The following is a 21,713-nucleotide window of genomic DNA, read 5'->3' on the forward strand; positions in this document are numbered from 1 at the left end:
CCGGGAGGGTTAGGGTTAGGCTACGGGAAGGGGGGTTAGGTTTAGGCACCCCCCGGGGGGAGGTTAGGGCTAGGGACCCCCCGGGAGGGTTAGGTTTAGGCTGCGGAAACTGGGGGGTTAGGTTTAGGCACCTACAGGGCAGGGTTAGGGTTAGGCACTAGGGGGGGAGGCTAGGGTTAGGCACCCCTAAGGAAGGTTAGGGGGGAGAGAGGGTTAGTTATACTTACCTTAATTACTTGTCAGGATCTTCACTGTTGCCGGTCTTCCGGCATCGGGTTTTGAAGTGCCGGACATAGGTCCAGGGGTCATTTATACCGATCCCCTCCTAAGATAGGCATTTCTTGAATAGCAGGGATTCTTAAAATTGTCTAAATCTTATTTTTAGGCTTCATAGGTAGTTCCGCTGTCCTGTCAAGAGGACATCACTTAGTGACAATAACAGTTGAAACTTATTGGGGAAAATGGCATTTAGTCAGAAATAGACCCCAAATTACTTTATAATGAAGCATTTTTTCCCACAAGCTTGCAATATATGTTGTGGGCTTTCACTGCTTTCTACAATAAAACTCCTTCTGCATATATCCATTTTACCTTACTGTTTTGTATATGTAGGGTACATAACATTTTCATAAGCAAGCGATCTGGTTCAGCGATCATATTGTTTTGTTTTGTTGTGTATGTGAATTTTTATAGTATGTCTGTTCTTTAGTGTGCAGTTTCTTATTACCTCTCAAGCTTTGGTTGCTCAGGTTATTAGGTGCAAAACCTGTGCACCGAACCTGGTTAGAGAACAAAGAAATGGTGATCATAGCATGATATCATGTAAGGAGACACATTTTACCACTGAGTCTCTGGATGATGTACTATAGAAGGATGAAAGGACAGCCCACCACCTGGGTATTCCTTTTTTGATTCTTCATACAGGAAGAAAAATGCAATCTCTGTGCTAATTTCTCTATGCATACGTTGTTCTTTGGGAGAACCTAGTAACAGCTATAGAATCCTGTATCTCCGCTAGAAGGGGAGTGAAATCACTAATCTGCTGACAATAACAGTGAACCTGCACCTGCCCAGCGCGCCAGGTTGTGCACAGGTCACATGCACACTAGCAGCTGGGTGGTTGTATTGCTCACTGAATCACATTCTTCTTTGGCACTGAAATAGGGCGGAAGGTGTAATCTCGAATTTGGGTAAATTTGCAAGCAGCATCTTTTTCATGAAAGTACTTCCGAGTTTGCTCAACGGTGTATTTGATTCGAGTTTGCGATCTCACCCGAGTTTTACAAATGAGATTAAAGAACTCTCTCCCAAACTCAGCAGAGTTTGCCTTTATTAAATTTGCGAGATGAAAAACACGCCTAAACTCACCCGAGATTGCAATCTCGACCAAACTCAATTCTTATTAAATTTACCTGATAGACTTGGAATCTTCAACCTGAGACAAGTCTTAGAAGGGAGTGGTTACCGCGCTCAACCCCTGGATGGTGTATTTGATGCTTGTGTGTCTATAGATCAAACTGGTATGTGGGTTATAATGTAATTTATTAATAGAATACGATATGGACTTTTATGTGTCAAAGAATAAAGTCACAGTATTACACACAAATATACAAACATACAAGTGAATACATTCTGAATGGTACAGTTGCAGTAGGTCAGAATAAAGTATTAACACAAGAATATAAATGCCTGACCGGCAGTAGACGGCAGAGTGCGGCGTCCCGCAGTGCTGTTATAGTTAGTTGGCATGCGTATAGAATAATGAAGTCGGTGGTTAGTGGTGTGGATCAAGTACCTTTGCAGATAGCCTCAGTTCCGGTATGCCTTATTCGGATGGGGCGCTGGATGGTTGTCAGCTGGGGTGGTATGCCGGCTTCCCTGCAGTGTGGGCTGCAAACGACGTGCCTGATGCGGCTGGATCGTTGGGCACACTGGAGGAAGGCCAACCCGGCCGAAACGCGTTGGAACACACCCACAATCTCCGAACATACGAGCAGGATACGACTAGTACCATCCAGCAGCCCCAGCTCCCGGCGTCACGTGACCGGGATTTCCGGACGCCTACCCGGAAGCGAAGGAGGAACGCAGACCAGCGGTCCCCAGCATCACCAGCTAGGAGGAAGGAACGGTCCCCCCCCCGCGACTAACCCACAGAAGGAAAGCTGTGGCCAGACTGAACCAGCCGACATCCAGGCATCCCAGTGTGCCCAACGATCCAGCCGCATCAGGCACGTCGTTTGCAGCCCACACTGCAGGGAAGCCGGCATACCACCCCAGCTGACAACCATCCAGCGCCCCATCCGAATAAGGCATACCGGAACTGAGGCTATCTGCAAAGGTACTTGATCCACTTCTGCCGAGACTGATTCACACTCTGTCCTCCCCCCTGTTCTGTTTCTACCTCACTCTCCAAGCTATCCAAATAATTGTGCATTAACAGCCACTACCATCATCTACAGTAACTCTTCCTGGCCACGTTTCTTCAACCTTTTAACAATTTTTTTCTATATCCGATCTGTGCACCTTATTGGACCGTGCATATCCCTTGTTTTTCACCACTAACCACCGACTTCATTATTCTATACGCATGCCAACTAACTATAACAGCACTGCGGGACGCCGCACTCTGCCGTCTACTGCCGGTCAGGCATTTATATTCTTGTGTTAATACTTTATTCTGACCTACTGCAACTGTACCATTCAGAATGTATTCACTTGTATGTTTGTATATTTGTGTGTAATACTGTGACTTTATTCTTTGACACATAAAAGTCCATATCGTATTCTATTAATAAATTACATTATAACCCACATACCAGTTTGATCTATAGACACACAAGCATCAAATACACCATCCAGGGGTTGAGCGCGGTAACCACTCCCTTCTATTTGCAAACCTAAGAGGACGAGGCACCTCTGTTCTACTCGCAGCACTCCCCGCAACAACTAGTGTCAGTTATCCAGTGCGCAAGGGACCCATTACTCGTTGAGCCAAATCTTAAACTGGCAGGAAAAGTCATGGCATACAGAAGTTGTACTGTACATCCCGCAAGCATTTTTTGACTTGGACAAACATTGCTGTGGACTTTTGCACTCCGGGGGGGAAATCCTGAAATATGACAATCCCTTGCCCAGTCAATTCCAGAGGGCCTCTTGTCCTGGCAAGACGAAGAACAGTGTCCCAGTCTTTATAATGCAGAATTTTTGCCTCGGTGGTGCCCCTGGAGAAATGCCCTTGTAGGGATCAGGTGGGCTCTTGCAAAAGCAAATTGAGGAGTGAATGCAAACTGTCCAAAGGTGGTTATTAACCATGATTCTAAGAAGTGCTCCAGCTCAGAGCCCTCTGTCTGCTACAGCAAACCAAACAGACAAATATTATTACCGCGGAGTTGTCCTTAATTGTCCACTAGCTTTTGCTGACAGGCCGCCATTTGAAACTCCAAGGTCTTTACATACCTTGGGACAGGAGAAATAGTATCCTCTAATGTGGAAATCTTGTTTTCGGTTTCTTCTATATGATACCTCATATTTTGCAAATCTTGTCTCATCAGTGATATATTAATATGGACCTTGGCAGTACAGTCCATCATCCACTTCTAAGAATCTGTAATGGGCCGCAACAGCTGCTACATTTGTATTTCAGGAGACTCTGGGCCTGATTCAGCCAGGATCGCTGATGCAATCGTGGCAGCAAGCGCGTACGCAGTTCTGCTGCGAAATGATGCAATTGACTGTGATCGCAATGCCACCGCAGCACAACCTAAAGACGCCCGCTTCCCTTTACTCACATCCGTAATACCTTGCAAGTCTGCAAAAACATTGGTACCATCGAGTACCATTGGAGCCTCACGCACAACTAAGGCAGGTCAGACCTTACCCAGAAACTGCTAAACTTCCTGTACGCAGCTAGAGCTCATGCTGTGTATGCCGACGCTGTGGCTAATTTATGAACGCCCCTGTAACTGCGTTGAAACGCACTGGAACACCTGTGTTTCTCAGACCACTCCCCCATCACCATCCCCAAACAGTACTTCCTGTCAATCACTCTGAAATAGGTCTGCATAGTCCCTGGTTCGCACAGGCGCACTGCGATGCATACGTATGAGCAGAAGGCAACAATCGACCGGGGTGCATGCGTTTTTGCACTTGCAATCCTTGCTGAATCAGGCCCTCAGACTCAGGGCCTGATTCAGAGCCGGACGCTATTTGCGGACGGTCGTTCCAAAAAAGGGGCCGGCTATTTAAAGTGAGCGCTCGCTCTTTGCGGTTTGTTGACGCCTCTGAGCGAGCGAACGAAAAATGCGCTCGCTATTTTGTAAAGACGCCCCTTTGCCGTTCGCATCACACGTCATCTCCGGTATTTATTAGATTAATCGGGTACATCGAAAGGCATCTGAACTGCTCGCAGTGCTTGTGATAGGTTTTTCTTACCACTATCACTGCGAGCAGTTCAGGCTAAAAGACAACCAAGTGACGTGGTCGATGACGCTCCTTTACTAATTATGCACTCCCATTAAACGCCCTTTTGACCATTAGGCACGCCTGCGTTCGGATCTCCACTCCCCCGTTTTCAAGCACCTTCCCCTGTGCACCCACAAACGGTACATTCTGTCAATCAAATTAGCAGCCCCTCGCTGTTCATAAAGACAACAGGTAGAGAGTACAAATAGTAACACTGCTGCCTCTATGCCTGGTAACTACCCCACAGTGAAAAAGAGATAGTAGGGAGTACTGAGAGTAGCCGAATAGATATGAGATGCACTCCAAAATGTCAGCTGACAAAAGCCCCAGGAGATGCTGATGCAAAATGGCGGCCTATGCTGTTGCAAAGATGGATGCCCACAATGCTAGATCACCCAAAGGAGACTGCATTGGGGCAAACAGAGGAAGAAGAGGAAAACAGAGAGGCCAATGGAGTGTGCTGTCCCAAGGCAATGTCTTCAGATGTGTTGGGTACAGGATCCCGGCAGGCCGGGATGCCGGCGGTCACAATACTGACAGCGGTATCCTGACAGCCAGAATCCTGACCCAACTAGGTAAGTACCCTATCCCCCCACAGCCTAACCCTCCCCCTAGTGCCAGACCCTAACCATAATACTTACCGTCGGAATGCCGGTGCTGGGATTCAGACTGGTGATTGGGATTCCGGCACCGGTATTCTTAGCGCCGCCATCCCGGCTGCCAGGATCATAACTACAACCCCTTCAAATAGGTAAACAGGATACATAGAGTGGAGAGCACAGGGACTTGTGTCCTACTCCATACCTGCCCAGCCCATGCCCCAGAATGGGGGAAATCTTTTAATGTTCCTTTGCATGGTGGAAGCTTTGGACATTTGGCCGTAGACCATGGAAAGAAACAAAATTCTAAAAGCAATAAACCTGCCAGGAAATATTTACTGGCAGATTCTGCAGCAAACCGAACACTATGTTCACATAGCTAAGTGATTATTTGCTACTGCGCATAACATTTTGAAAACTCTGACGGAGCATACGGTACCCTAAGTGTACGCACAAAGGTGCTATTGCGATCGGCTCAGGCAGTATCAGAAATTGAGCTGCAAACTGATGGGCGTTCTTGGGCGGTGACCAGCCATATGGCTGGTACAAGTGTCATTGGTCAGACCGATGGTGCGGCTGATGGTGGCATGACAAGTGGGTGTCTCAGTGCTTGCACATTCAGACGTGCACCAGTACACAAGGGGAAGGCATATTATCACTCCTGCGACTCCACCAATAATGTTAGACTATATTATTCATTATCTGTAGAAACCCTTACTAAACAGCTAAACCCTTTACCTTTAGAGGATGCATTGTTTGCTGCATTATAGAGGGGGTTTTCATATTCATAAATTAAGGACCTGTCTTTACTGGGTGACACTGCATCTAAAGCATCCTCAAAGTCTTACCTCTTCATATTGTAAAACATGCATCAAGCTGGTCATCTGCAAGTACTTATGGAGTTTGGTAATCAGGAGCCTTATTGCCTATACCCTCCAATTATCTGGAACATAATTTTTACTGACATTATTATTATTATTATCCTTTATTTATATGGTGCCACAAGAGGTCCGCAGCTCCTTACATAGTACATAAATGAGCACACAAGAAAAACAGTTAATAGTAATACAAAACAATGCAGGACAAGGACATGGTTTATAAAAATTGCTGCATAACACAAGCAGCAGGGCGGGGATGTAGTCAGGAAGCCGACGGTAAATGCCGACCGCTGGCTTCCCGACTGTTTAATCCCGGCAAGGTACTACTGACAGCTGGGAGCCCGACCCCCGGCATACCAAACGAAGGTAAGCCGGGCGTGGACAGCGGGGTTAGGCACCCCCGGGGGGAGGTTAGGGTTAGGCACCACCCCGGTAGACTTAGGTTTAGGCTGCGGGGAAGGGGGGGTTAGGTTTAGGCACTTGGGGGGGAGGTTAGGGTTAGGCACCCCTAAAGGAGGGTTAGGATAGGGAATTAGGTTAGCAGTACTTACCTTAATTAGCTATTGGGATCTTCACCCCTGCCGGACTTCCGCTGTCTGGATTTGAACTACACGCGCAGGGCGTCAGCAACCAAGTGTTAGGTGCCAATTGGGGAGTTATTGAAATTATAGTATAAGTAGGGGGAGGAAAAGCATGTGAAGGACGAGGGCCCTGCTCGTGAGAGCTTACACAATTTTTTTGGGGGGGCAATTTATCATTAGGCCAAAAATAGTGATTTTGCTTTTTTTCTCGCCTGGTCTGGAATGGAGAAAACTTTTCTCCAGTTTTTTTTCGCCAATTGCATTTTTGCTTGTTTTTTGGCAAAAATATCGCAGTTTTTTGGCAAAAATATTGCCGTTTTTGGCAAAAACACTCCCGTTTTCGCCGCTAATTGAATACGGCCCATAGTGACTGAAGTACAGGTTTTGACACTAGTGTGGATATTATTTGCTCATTTTCCAAGAAACACAATGTTTACCGTATGGAGTTCTAGTTATTAGTTTTGCTACAGGTTAACTTCTGAAAATCTGATTCAGGCACATATGCTACCCTTACCGAGTCGGTAAGGACTGCCATTATAGGGAGAGGGGGGGTCATTTTGCTTAGTTTGCACATATGGCCTTATCACAAGAAGGTGCAGCTTCTTGTGATAAAGGCCATTTGTGCAAACTAAGCAAAATGCCCCCCCTCCCCCTATCATGGCAGTCCTTACCGACTTCTAAGGGCAGTCCCTAGAAGTCACCCGCTTGTTAATTGGTGCGCATGTGCAGGATCACAATCCTGTGCCTGTTAACATTTACAGGCAGGGCCGGTGCTACCATTAGGCAGCTGCCTAAGGGTGCCGCCCACTGGAGGGCACCACTGAGCCATCTATACAAGAAATATCCTTGATATTACATGGTGCAGGCGGCGGCTGCGGCCCGCTGGACTTTTTATCTCTGGCCCGCCCCTCTAGACCACCTGACCTCCCTCGCACCCTGGCAGTGTCGGAAGGACGAACTGGGGTGGATTGGGCTGCTGCCGGGACATCGGGCAGTTCCCGCTGTGCCGCCCTAGATGTGTCTCGCCCCCTTCTCTCCCAGGGCAAGGGGGTCCCAGTGCCTCCTCTGAGTGAAAGCCAGCACAGGCTCAGTGTCTAACACTGGCCACGCTAGCTGTTGGGATGGAGGGGAGCACTTCTGCGGACTGTGGAGGGCAGCTGTCATTAACGAGGATGCCGGCAGGGGAGGAGACAACACACACACACGCGCCACCGGTCCTATGGCACCCAGGGCACGTGCCCCGCTTGCCCTGCCCTAGTTACGCCACTGGGGAGCAGTGAGATGTGAGTGGAGGCATTGTGAGGGGCGTTAGTGTGGGCTTTGAGGGTGGACATTCATAGCAATGAGTGGGGATAGAATAAAGGGGCTGTGAGCTCTGAGGGGGGCACTTTGTTCTGGAGGGGGCAGTGACGTTTGAGGGGGAGGCAGTTTGATCTAGAGGGGGCATTAATCCGGGGAGGGGGGGCAGTGTATGGAGGGCAGTAAGCTGTGATGGGTCCGGTAGGAACGTCTGGATCTAGGAACGTGGGGGGAGTAGGCTGACATTTTGCCTAGGCTGCCAGGCACCCTTGCACCGGCCCTGTTTACAGGCCCCCTGGCTGTCAAAGGCAGGAGCCACGGCTGGTTATATTAATTTCTCCAAGAGTAAAAGATCAGTTATTGTGGTTTGACAAACCTACAAATACAGTACACTATTTGGGCTGGACTGTTAAGCAATTGTTTGTCCCACCATCTGTCATTGGATTGATCTTATGTGACTAATTAATTGATGACAATCTAATTACTTACCACACATAGCAAACTCAGCCAAATCCCCAACACTTTTTTCTTTAGACACCCAATTAAACTACACTTTAGACTATTAGTATAGTAAGAACAATATGTTATTTTCTCTGGCAATTAACTCGTTGACCTGTTTATTTTCTTTTTCTTTTTTTTTCTTTTTCTTTTATGTTTTCTTCAATATCACTTCTAGCAGGAATATAGTAAATGTAACAATGTTACATCATTAGAACCTTTCTAATATTGATCTATCCAAACTCACAGATCACTGGATATATAAATCTTACAGGCTCCACGACAGCACTGCAAAGGCTTTATTCTAAAGATATTGCCAGTGGCAGTGCTTAGACTATTCAGGAAACTCTTATTTTATATGATTGTTCATATAAATCCACATAAATAACAATTAGGTGAGGTATCATTGCTTAAGAATGGAATGGATAATGTAATCAGTGAAGATGATAAATACCAGATTACAAAGTAATAATTCATTGTCCATCTTTTTATTACTACCTGTATAGATGTCAGTAGACTGTGTATAGTAAATGGCTAAAGAACAATGCCATCACATACATGAATTCTTGGTACAGGGATGGAAGATCTACAGAGTCTAGATACAGTCAATAGGACGACACCAGATGGTCAACAGATAAAAGGCCAACATGAACTTAGATCTATGGGGTCAACTGGTCGACATGGTCAAACGGTCGTCACACAAATGGTCAACACGTGGTTTTTCATTATATTTAGGATGAGGGTTAGGCACTGAGCAGATGGTTAGGCTGCGCAAGTGGACGGTTAGATACTACAGGAAAGGTTGGGGAAGATTAGGGTTGAAATATCAAAAAAGCATGTGTCAACCTTTTGACCATTTGACCCTGTCGACCACATAACAGTCGACCATTTAAACCTGTGGACCTTTTGGCCCTTTGGTGTCGACCTATTGACTGTCCATCTAAATACTGTAGATCTTTCAGTCCACACCCTGAATTCCTCATTCTATCTGGTTAAATTAATTATAAAGACTTTTTTTTTCCATCTCTACTACAGCAGATATCAGAGTGAAGTCTGCAAAAAAAAAATCCTACAGTTATTTGTATTATTTGCAAAATGTTTGTACATTAACTGGTCCTTTATTGCTGAGAGACACTTAAAATTATCAACATGCAGTATTAAGGATTAACAGTTTTGCAGAGAGCAATATAAACGTGAAACTCAATTGATACTGTATGTTGGCTGAAGTCTACATCTCAAGTATATATGTTAAGAACTATCTTAAATAAATGCTTATTTTTATATTATAAGGTACAGTAGCATAACAATTAGAGCAACATCCCAATGTAAAAATGAGTTGTTACATATAACATATTATAGTGTCCAACTGTTCTTTGTACTTCCCTTTTTTGATCACGCACCTAAATTTAAAACCGAATATAACCTTTGTATTTTTGAGAGCTATGGTGCTTGTAACTGTGTATAGATGGCTGTGTTTTTGAATTGAGAATTTCTGGTATATAGTATGAGGTACTGTATTGTTGCTACCTGTGGTATTCATTATGCTACCTGTAATTTTGTATCTGATTGGTAAGGTTTGGCAAGTCTTGTTCATTCAAGTGGCTTCACATTTTCCTAAACAGGAAAATGCAGTGTATACCTGCCCAAACCATTCTTAGTGTTCATTCTAGGGCAGGGCACTGGTCACTAGAGAGGCCACATCTGTGTGCACAAGAAAGTGGAGGAGCATGGTCTTGTGTCATGCCCCCATTTCCATCCTGCATGCTTTACCAGCTGATCTGTGGGAGAGTATGCTGGAACTTGTAGTTTCATAACAGCTGGAGAGCCACAGGTTGGCCAAGCCTGCTCTTTGGGGTGTGCCCAGCACTCATGGAGATGTTGGGCTACCCCCAAACCCTTCCTGCACCGTGAACAGATGCCGTGTGCATGGCATCTATTCACCCGACATGAGAGTGTTCAGCCACAACTCCCCCCTCCCCGATGAAACACTTCGGCCCATGAGGAAGACAGCAGGACAGGGAGAGGTGCACCAAACCCCGCATCCCAGGCACATGCAGCAACAGTACAGCAAGAGGCAAGGCGCCTTGAGCCTGCCGAGCTTAGCGGGAAGCCTCCATAAGGGCAGGGTGCATTTTAGTACTTAAAAATCATTCAGGCCATGGCATCCCACTGAAACAGGCTAGCATGAATGATATGCTACATTCTCACAAATATTGGGATTTTGTCTACCAATTTATACTAAAATCACAGTACCTGTGAGCCAAGACCATTTTTGTTCAAAAATATTCTGATTGTGATATGATATCAAACAGTAATTGTCTTGAATCATTTCAGTGCTAAGAATGAGGGTGACTCATCCTCAGCATGTACATCAAAAGTGCTAAGCTCGAGTCACATTCATCCTCAGCACTGCAGGAGATCAAGTTGGGGAGAAGCATATTTATATGTCAGTATGGTAGTAATTGTCGGTGGGACAAGGAAAACACTGGAGACCATTTAAAAGGCAGGGAGTGTGTTAGAGCTTTAAATTTGCTCTATGCCCCTAATCCTGGCACCTAGAGACTTGGGGGCACACACTTTCAAACTATGTGCCCCCTAAGTAGTGTTATAAATAGATTAGAAAACAGAAATCAATATGAAGCCCAGTAATGGGTGAGCACATCCTTCAACCTGGCTTTAATAAACTCATGGGCGCCATAATTGGAATCATGTTGGCCCTTAGTGCTTATGACTGGACAATATCACACAGCTTTGTGGAAACTCTAGTAAATCGACAGGATGTGGAAGGCACTAAATGTACCAGATCTCTCCCATCCTAGTATCTACATGCTCGGTGACACCCTCATTTGAAAGAATTGAGTGCCTTCTTTTAAGAAATGTGTCCCCTTAGTAGTTATTGTATTGTGATAACACTGTATGCTACAGTAACCATTGATGGGAGCGTTCTAATTGCCCAACATTGCCCATCTTGGCTTCAGTAAATGTGAGTGCACCCTCATATTATGCAGTTGTTTGAGTAGATTTTCTTTACCTTGTGAAGAACTATAAACAAGCTATTTTTTATTCTCTGAAAATTCATATTCTTCTGTAAAGAAAAAAAACAAAGTATAATGTTTGTAGGTACATTAAATTACTGCTATTTATGTTGGTAAGTGACTAGCCTGAAATAGTTATATACGTATCTATAAAATTATTACTTAAATTACATCTAGGCTTTTATTTGCAAAACTAGAAAGATTGGCCACAGTGACATAAAAGGATCACAACAGGTTTCAAGTTCAAAGACATCTCTTGACCATTTGGAAAAAAATTGTCAGTTTGCTCTGTGCTTGCACTAAAGCAGAGATTCGCTCAGTAACTGCATTTTTTAGTTCATTTAAATACGGTATCACAGACTTGCCGTTTGGAGTTGAATGTTTGTGCAGCATTATGCAGAACAATCGAAGAGCATGACCTAGCCAAGCCCAGTGACCCCTTTCAGATGCATTCAAACTGTACTGTACGTGGCAATCTTGAGTGCAACTGACCTCATCTTCAGGTTCAGTTAGTAAATGTACTGTTTTTAGGCATGGGTAATCACTGTACTTTTCACGGCTACACATGACTAGCATGTATTTGAAACTAACTTTAAAATATACTAGCTGGAGTACCCGGCGTTGCCCGTGATTTTAAGAATGTTTGTTTACACATCATCCTCCAACAAACCTCTCCTTAGGCAGGCCTCACGAAAAGTGTGACAAACTTCCCCATCCACAGTCCTAAGGTCTTTGAAGGAAGTAGGACCTGTAACGGTGTAAAGCAAACTTCGGAGATAGAAGCATTCAAAATTGTCGGATGTACAGTGTAAACACGGCCAAGAGCTTCTGTTGCTCTGATACCAGGATGACTGTGTACTTCCTGGTTGCTGGATCGCACTATGAAATGCACTGCAACTACTTCCAGTTCCTTGTGCAGCTGTTTCCGGCATTCAGGGTCTCCACGGTGTATAATATTCATCCAGTCGGTTTTACCCTTCAGGGGCTGACAAAGGAATGAACCGGAAGTAGCCTCTTTGCGTTCCATAGTGCGGTACAGCAACCAAGGAGGTAGACAAAAACGTTTGGTCACCACTGTTGACACCATCTAGTTGTGTAAGCTGATGCATGAGCAAGTATAAATAAAAATTTGTGCTGCAGAGCTGCGTTTTTGCATCCCAGTATAGTTGCCATCTTTATGGGCCTTACTGTAAATCAGATGGATATATTCTCATGGATGCAGATATGAATTTTGACCATATTCAGACTCATAATAAGCCTGGCTTAATATCAATAGTGCAGGTTTGCTGACTGTGTCGGCAGTGCAGGGGTGTTCTCAATGCAGGATGTCGGGGGTGCCAGCGGTGCCCTCAGTGCAGGTTTGCTGACTGTTGGCAGTGCAAGGGTGTTCTCAATGCAGGGTGCTGGCGGTGTCGGCAGAGCGGGGGTGCCAGCGGTGTCCTCAGTGCATGTGTGCTGACACTGTCGGCAGTGCAGGGGTGCTAGTGGTGTCCTCAGTGTGGGAGTGTTGGCAGTGTGGTGGTCGCTAAGGGTGTCCTGAGTATGTGGGGCAGCATTGCAGGGGTGCCGTCAGTGTCGGCAGCGGTGGTGTCGGCAGCGGGGGATGCTGCCGGTGGAGGTGCCGGCGGTGTCAGCAGTGAGGGATGGCGGGCGCCATCTTATATTGCTTCCTATGTGCATAATAAATGGCCTTAACGCTGACTGACTGAGAGCCGTGACAGACGGTTCTCTCAGCCAATCAGCATTATGCCCACTTAATACAAATCCTCGCGACCCGACAGCGGCATCACAACATTTTGCCTCTGGTGAGGGATCCGGGGCAGGCAGGGAGATCCGAGCTTGGTGGGTTCGGTTCTCTGAGAACCGAACCCGCTCATCTCTAATAAATTCATACAGCATTTAAAAGGTACTGTAAACTCCATGTGAGAGCCATAGTAAATGATGTTCAGAGACTTAGATTATATGCTACAGAATAACATTCCATAATTCCTTAGTACCGTATATACTGGAGTATAAATCGACCCGAATATAAGCCGAGGTACCTACTTTTACCACAAAAAACTGGGAAAACTTATTGACTCGAGTATAAGCCTAGGGTGGGAAATGGCAGCAGCTGGTAGGGCCCCCAGTAGTAATTCCCCCTGGTTGTGCCCCCAGTAGTAATCCCTCCTGGTAGTGCTCCCAGTGGTAATCCCCCCTTTCAGTGCCTCCAGTAGTAATCCCCCCCTGGTAGTGCCCCCAGTGGTAATCCCTCCCTTTTAGTGCCCCCAGTAGTGATCCCCCCTGGTAGTACCCCCAGTGGTAATCCCCCCTTCTAGTGCCCCCTGGTAGTACCCCAGTGGTAATCCCCCCTTTTAGTGCCCCCTGTAGTAATCCCCCCCTGGTAGTGCCCCCTGTAGTAATCCCCCCCTGGTAGTTCCCCCAGTGGTAATCCCCCCTTTTAGTGCCCCCTGTAGTAATCGCCCCCTGGTAGTGCCCCCTGTAGTAATCGCCCTCCGGTAGTGCCCCCAGTAGTCCCCCCCCCCAGTAGAGAGAGACGTAATAAGAATTTAAAAAAAAAATCACTTACCTGAAACTCCCGCTCCTGGTCCCGCCGCTAACAGCTCCTCCGGCCGCTTTGCATGGGAGAGACGTCTCTCCCATTACCCACTGTGGGAGCCGGAAGATGGCTCCCGCAGTGGGAGCAGCAGCAGCCGCTGAGAGTCTGACAGACTCTCAGCGGCTGCTGATTACAGCAAACACACAGCTGCCGGCTCCGGCGGCTGTGTGTTTGTGCTGTGTAGCGCTGACCGAACTCCGTCCGGTCAGCGCTACACTTCACTCGAGTATAAACCGAGGGGGTACTTTTTCAGCACAAAAAATGTGCTGAAAAACTCGGCTTATACTCGAGTATATACGGTATGCAGCAAAATGCATGTTATAAAATCAAATTATGAAATTAAACAAATAAAATTTTTATATTTTTATTATTGACCTTGCAGATGGCCCAAGAAGAATGGTGTCCAAATCTGCATCTAACAATAAACCAAACGGGACAATGCATTTATTCTTCTTTGGTGTTTTAGGTGTAGAACCATGAGAGATCTTGGCTTGTAAACTGTGGGCTAAATCCTTTTCTAATTCCTGACTTGACCTGTAGAGGGCGAATGCTATGCAAAAATTTTGTTTTTTAATTAATTAAAAATTAACAGTAATTAATTTCAATTTAAAAAAATTTTAGTTGCCTCTGCAGTGTTTTAATACACTCATATGTAAAATTTCACGATATTGGCTTGTAAACTGTGGGTTTGTATAGAAAGACAGAATGACAGAAGGACAAATTTCCATGTTTATGTAGTAGATATGCAGTATATACATATATATATTTTTTTATTCTCCAGGATGCAAAGTTTGTTGAGGAGCGACGGAAACAACTTCAGAATTACTTAAGAAATGTCATGAACAAAGTCATACAGATGGTGCCAGATTTTGCTGCCAAACCTAACAAAGAAGGCTTAACACAGCTAATGCCGTTTTTTATGTAAGTTGCTTCAGTTTTTTTTCCTATTGCCTTTAAAGTTCACTTGTCGCTAATACACATTGAAAGCAGCCATTTTGTTAGGGGTTATAATATTTATGACCGTGCTCCTTATCAATGATGTCACTCACTGATATTGATTAAGCTCACAAAATGGCTGCAATACTGCATACTGTGTATAAATGACAGGCACACTTTAAGATGGTAATTTTCTCTCGGTGACGCAGAGGTTTTAGAAATACTGTAGATTTCTAACATGCGATGTTATTACCACAAATACTTGATATGCATTAGCTTACAGTAGATAGCATCTTTGACTTATGAATTATTACTTGCAGCATGATTATATGCTCTTTGCAGTGTTTCATGTCCTTAATGTAATGTATGTATTTGTTATCTTTGGGTAACAAAAAGTTACAGGATCTATTTTCAAAACGAGTAACCATTACCTGCTAATGTATGACATACTGTAAGGGTTCATATACTTATAGTCCATTTAGGGTCACAGTTTGTACTAAACCATAGTAAACAATTAGGGCCGGATTCAATTTTCCCCCGTACTTACAAACCCTTTTTCTCTTCTGGTAAGCCCACGGCTAACGGCTAATAAATTCCAGGTTGAGTGCCTGGTGCGAACAGAAATCCGCAGTAAGTGCATTTATAATGATTGCTCAACATAATAATGCAGAATTTAATGTGTACTGGTTGTTAAATGAAGGTGTAAATTATGAATGCCATACTTTAAATATAACCTGTAGCAACCAATCAGATCCTCACTGGTTTTTATTTTCAAGTAGAGATTAGACAATTAAAACTAGTTGCTAAAGTTTGCAACACGTGTACATAGCACTGTGCGAGCATTATCTTATTGATGTACATACGTGTATATATATATATATATATATATATATATACTGTATGTAAACAGTACATTACTTCTTTGTTTTGGGTTTTCTTTTTTACATTGTACCAAACCTGATTATCAATTGTCTCTTAACAGATGTACATTGATAGTAATTTCAATATAACGACCACAAAGCTAAGTCAGAGTTGCCGACATTCTGGCTGCCCCTCTCGGGAGGGGGCAGCCAGATCAGCAATAGCAGGGGGCGTCGCCGGCATTGAGGTGTGGCACAGGGACGTGGCCACGCGATTATGTCATTTAGGCCCCACCCCCGCTACACAATACCGAGATTGCCGGCATTGTGAAGCAGGGGACGGGACCAAAATGCCGCGATTCAGCGTAAATTACGTCACCGGAGGGGTCTGCGGCCACCGGGAGGCTTGCATAACTTTCCAGGGGGCCAGGAGCGGCACCCGATTTTCGGGAGGCTCCCAGCCGAATCGGGAAGGTAGGCAAGTATGAGCCTAGTTGTAGCTTGAAATGTCACATTTTTCATTTCTGTTGAACTTACCCTGAAGTCTATGGGAAACAGCAGATGAGACACAATTTTTGATCACTGTTTGTTAGTTTCAGCCTGAAACGTACAATACTGTACATATGTCCATTTCAGCTCGAAGTGGATTTATTTACGTAAAGCACTGTGTAGCATTAGATGAAAATACAGCGTAAGAAATACAGTAGTTACACTCACAGCTAAATTAAGACTTTGAGGGGCACGTAAGACAGGGCCCTGATATGGTCTAAAATTAAGGGCATTGAGTCATCAAGCATGAGAGAAAGAGAATTAAAAAGTAGGCAGGCAATATTGCAGTTAGACAAATTCCATCATATACAGAATATTTATCTAGTATTTACCTAAATGCAATAGTGCAAAATATTGTAATTTTGCAGAGCTTGTAGCATATAACATAACATTCACCTGCTCCCACAAGATGGAAACATATCAGTATCCTAAGGTCAAACTGCATTGCAGTCCATATCAAATTAAGATAACCTATACAGACCATTCCTACCCTGATTCCATTCCCCCAAGGTGACACTGATTTCTTTCCACAATCCCCCCATTCTGCAGTTGCAATATGTCTAAACCCAGGAAGTGTACTGTAGCCCTTATTCACACCAATACAAAAAGGTGCTGTTTTACATAAAGTCACAGGGGCAGAAAAGTATTTTTCTGTCTATACTAGCGACCTGCCCCAGCTTTGTACAGGAGCAATTTAATCTTGCCACAGCCCCTCCATCTCATTACAACCTATGCCATATCCTGACAGTCCCCTGCATCTCATAACAACCTATGCCATATCACCACAGCCCCCTGCATCTCATAACAGCCTCCTGCTTCTCACTCCTGCCCCCTGCATTTCACCACAGCATCCTATATTTCACAACAACTCCTTGCATCTTTCCACAACCCCCTGCTTCTCATACCTGCCCTCTACATTTTACCAGTGTCACCACAACCCCTCCTGCTGCTGGCTGGGGCCTGGCCACTGAGATGTTCTGGAAAGGTCAGAAGGATCATGGATGAGAGACTTGTAATGCAGCTATCGTAAGCATTATTAGCAGCATCGACCCTGGGCTGGAGCACCTGTGCATATTTCCTCAGCCTCCATGCACACCCCTCCCCGGCTGCGAACATGGTGATGAGCAATGTCCTCTTTGCACAATGTACCCTGTATTTCCTGCTCTTCCTGTTGAGCTTCTTCACTGTGATACCCCTGATCGAGAACAGTGCTGAGTTCCATGGACGGTGCCTCCTGTTCATCGAGGGCTTATGGCTGAGAAGGAACATCAGGCTAAAGAGGGAGCACTTCACGGTGGAGGAGTGGTGGACGGAGTCCACCTGCAGGTTCCATGTAGAGATGGACATCAGAATCTGATGGTTAGATTACTAACCATCAATGTTTTTGTTTCGATGGTAGTGCTTTTACCATTCCATGGTGGTGGTCCAATGTTTGCCACCATTGAATGATAATCATTCAATGGTTTTCTGATGGTTGTTTGTTTCTTAAAATCCTGATAGCTATGCCTCCCCTGGCACCTTCCTGGCTACTGGGTCTGCATCAGGGCATCTTCATGAGTTCATTGGAGGCTGTTTCTAACTCTCTGTCTGCCTCAGACATGACCCTGCTCATTCCCGGACTCACTCCCCTCTAGGCTGCTGCTAAGCAACAGGGCACATTGCTAGCTCTGATTGTCTCTCACTGTCTCAGACAGCCAATCAGAGCGCAGCCCTCGCCCCTCCAGCAGCAGCCAGTCACTCACACAGCCCAACAATTTTTTCTGTGACTTGCTTCAGAAAAATTGTCACTGCTCGGATGAATGGTTCATAAACTGAAACCTTCCATGCCTAATACTGTGTAGATTACTGAAAACCCCATCAAAATCTGTCCAGCGGTTCAAGAGATTAGCCCAAATGAACAGACAGACCCCTGAACGGGGACTTTATTATATATATATATATATATATATATATATAGTAAAAAGGAAATGTCAAGCACCCAATAGTGTGGTATCTCGTGATACAATAGGATAATGTAGAGAACAATTGGCTGTTGCCTGTACCCTATTTACGCTTGTTATATAATGGCTACTGCCATTATATTCATATATGTCTCCTTTACAATCAGCGCCATTTTGTTGGTTAGATAAGGGGGACTATACATACTATGAATATTTATATGTAAATATATAGGGGGATATTACTTTAAATCCACATTGAGACTATCTGCAGCATAAATCTATATTCTATTAATGTCCATTTGTGGAAATCAACAAGAAGATGCTTGTCTAATATACAATTAGATCAGGGCTAATAATTGTGTTTCACATTTATATGAATAACACTGGATGCTAATTACATCACGTTGTGGACACCATTCACTCATAAGGCTGCTGTCCAAGGGTACATGTGGGGCGTTCTGGAGTCTGAGGGTTCCCCGAGGCCGCTTCATCACTCTGAACTGTGTTTGGATGATGGTATTCTGCATTATACACTTCTATAACAAGCGTACATAGGGTACGGGCAATAGCCGATTGTTCTTTATCCTTTCTTTTTTACTGTATCCCTAGATGATACCGCCTAACCTAACGGTGACTAGGACTGAGCTGCCACTTCTGATAAGAAGGATTCTAGTGTGAAATACTAATTGTATTGGAATATGAAACCGGAATTAGGATCAAGCGCCACAGTTCAGTCTTCTATCAAAATATATATATATATATATATATATTATATATATATATATATATATATATATATTATATATATATATATACACACACACATACAGTATATGGAGATGATCACCTTAATGTAAATGTTGTTATACTTAATGTAGCATGACATAATGTGGGAGACAAGATGTAAAGATTAATAATAAGAATAATAGTAATATTACACCTTTCATTGTTTTTCTGTCCCTTCTTGTCTAGTGAGATTTATTTCCTTGTTACAGCCACTCACCTCAAGGCTCTCCTCATTTCATGTATGTGATGTATGTGATGCTGGCTCTACTTGTCTGTCACATTTACACTTTTCTTCAAGTTCAGACTAAGCTGTAGTCTACACGATCAGAATTTATATTTTTTTGTTGGAGGGGGAAGAGATGAGCTGCTGATGTGAGGAGGCAGGTAAGGTACAAGCGGCTAATTATTGGGTCTTGCTGATCACCCACCAAGCAGTGCGACCCGGCTACTCAACTGGTGATGGTCCTGACAGTGACATTTTGTTCCTGGGTTTGGGGGGCCCCCTGTGAGAGTGGGGCCTAGGGCACCTGTCCCTTGTGCCTGCACCTTAATCCCACTGTGGTTGCACTTAGTAATGAGAATCCCATGGGCTAAATCATTTGTGGTCATTAGACAATGTAAAACTGTCTATTTTGTAAAAGGATTGTTGAGGTATAGGAAATGTATTTTGTTGTATATACTCTATCAAACACAAGGGGGTAAAAGCAATACTGTCATGCAACCTTGGTGTGTCTCAGGAGAAACACAACAGCAGGAGTCTTCTTGAAGAAACAAACATGCTGCAGAAAAGCATTATGTATAAAAGTATAATTTCTCTTTATTACACCATGCAAAAGAAAACAATTATAGAAACTGCTTTTGTGATTCATCACCACTGTCTGAAATTCGGCATATGCTAAAACCTGCCATCATCGAAAAATATATTTATTTATTTTACATGGCTTAATAAAACCATCCTATTTTTATACATATATTTTTCAACATGGTGGTTGTTTTTTTTTTTTTTTTTAACAAGTCTGCAACATGTGTAGGTGTTTCTCAGGCACAAGTTGTCTGCCCTGACTCCTGTGTGTGTAGTGCGGCAGCAGTCTGAATGAGAGATCCTTTTGTGATTTTTAAGTATGAAAATACTTTGAAGAAAGCAGTGCAAAAAAACAAACAATACGTACATACTGGGGTAATTTCTCTACATGCATACTGAGGTAATTTCTCTACGTGCATACTGAGGTAATATCTCTACGTGCATACTGAGGTAATTTCTCTACGTGCATACTGAGGTAATTTCTCTACGTGCATACTGAGGTAATTTCTCTACGTTCATACTGAGGTCATTTCTCTACGTGCATACTGAGGTAATTGCTCTACGTGCTGTATTTCCCAGACACTTGCACTCAGAGCCGCATAAACCTTATCACTCATTCGGGCATGTTGTTGAGAGATTCATTGGCTTTTCCCATTTGCCTTTGCATGTGGATGCCTGTTTTGCAGCGGTACATGTTCTTTAAGTGACCTCTCAGGACGGCTAGAACAGAAGAAAATGATTGAAATTATGCTTTATTTCTTCTTCGGATTCCATAGGGTCCACAGGAATTACCTTGGGATATATAGTTGTACGACGTCCATTGCACCAAACAGCAAAGCTTTGGAGCTCCCAGCATGCACTGGTCCTCCTCCCTATATCCCCCAGCCACAGGCATTCAGTTGTTTCGTTTGGTACGCGGCAAGACGCACCTGTTATACAGTGGGAGTGCTATCCTAAGCTTTTTTATTTTTTCTTACCTTAAAGTTATGAAACTTTATGAGTTTAGCGGTACTGGCGCCAGGATGGACGCTCTACTGAGATTCCATCTACCTCCGTCGACGGCCGATACACCAGATCGCTGTGTGCCCTGGGTGTTTTCGGCCGGCCTCAGCATGGCTTAGCTGGCAGCTGGAAGACGCTGAGGTCCGGGACTGTGGTCAGGGAAATGGAGATGTCAGGTAAGGATTCCCTTCGGGGAATCATGCGCAAGCAGTCCCCAGCCTCTGGTGTTGAGATGCATTAGAGGCTGCTGCGTGTGAAAGACGTTCTAAAATAAGATTCCTCACTACGGTGGTCGGGGCCTTATCGTCTGTTGCCGGGGATGGGTGGCAAGAAGCACTAGTGCGCACTGGTCGACGTCTTGCCACTTTGTAGTGCAGCGTACCCGGCCGTCAATAGACGCAGCTTAGGGGAGACGCTAACTTCCAGCTAGGATTCCAGCGTCTGGTATAAAGGACCTCCTCGTGCATGAGAAGTGCACAGTTTAGCGTTTTCCCGGCAACTGTAGCGGAGTTCTCAGAGGTTTGGGTCAGTCTCTCTGTATACCCTCTCCCTTGGGTTTGGTATATAGCATACTCTATATCCTCATATATTGTTAAACCTCCGTGCTTCCTCAATGTGTTGGGCAGCAACTCAATCCAAGGATACCCAAATCCTTAACAGACATAGACTAAAATACAGTAAGTTGACGAGTTGCGCCTGACATTAGTTAGCGCAATTGGGTTAAATATGTTAACTCACAAATATGTTAATCCACTCTAACTTAAATGCAATATTGTGACATATAAACCATGAGGAGATAGTAATAATAATATCTTTTTACTGGTATAAGATGCAAAACTGAATAGGGTAACAATACAACAAACAACAGATATACTGCGTACAAGACAA

At 44.4% G+C, this 21,713-nt stretch overlaps 1 protein-coding gene across 2 annotated transcripts in view; it reads left to right on the forward strand.

The window, feature by feature from the left end:
- The window catches only part of SNX29 (sorting nexin 29), a 682,594-nt gene that overhangs the window by 534,663 nt on the left and 126,218 nt on the right, over positions 1-21,713 (forward strand). The window contains exons 20-21 of one of the 2 annotated variants that reach the window (XM_088474250.1): positions 14,732-14,871; positions 18,845-18,908. In XM_088474250.1, the coding sequence (XP_088330376.1) occupies positions 14,732-14,871; positions 18,845-18,848 (144 nt within the window). In that variant the 3' untranslated portion in view covers positions 18,849-18,908. Of the gene's footprint in view, positions 1-14,731; positions 14,872-18,844; positions 18,909-21,713 lie in introns of those variants that run through there. The other variant, XM_088474249.1, reaches the window with a different exon arrangement.

Source organism: Taudactylus pleione, unplaced genomic scaffold (genome assembly GCF_031769625.1).
Source record: "Taudactylus pleione unplaced genomic scaffold, aTauple2 ptg000149l, whole genome shotgun sequence".
Taxonomy (NCBI): Eukaryota; Metazoa; Chordata; class Amphibia; order Anura; family Myobatrachidae; genus Taudactylus; species Taudactylus pleione.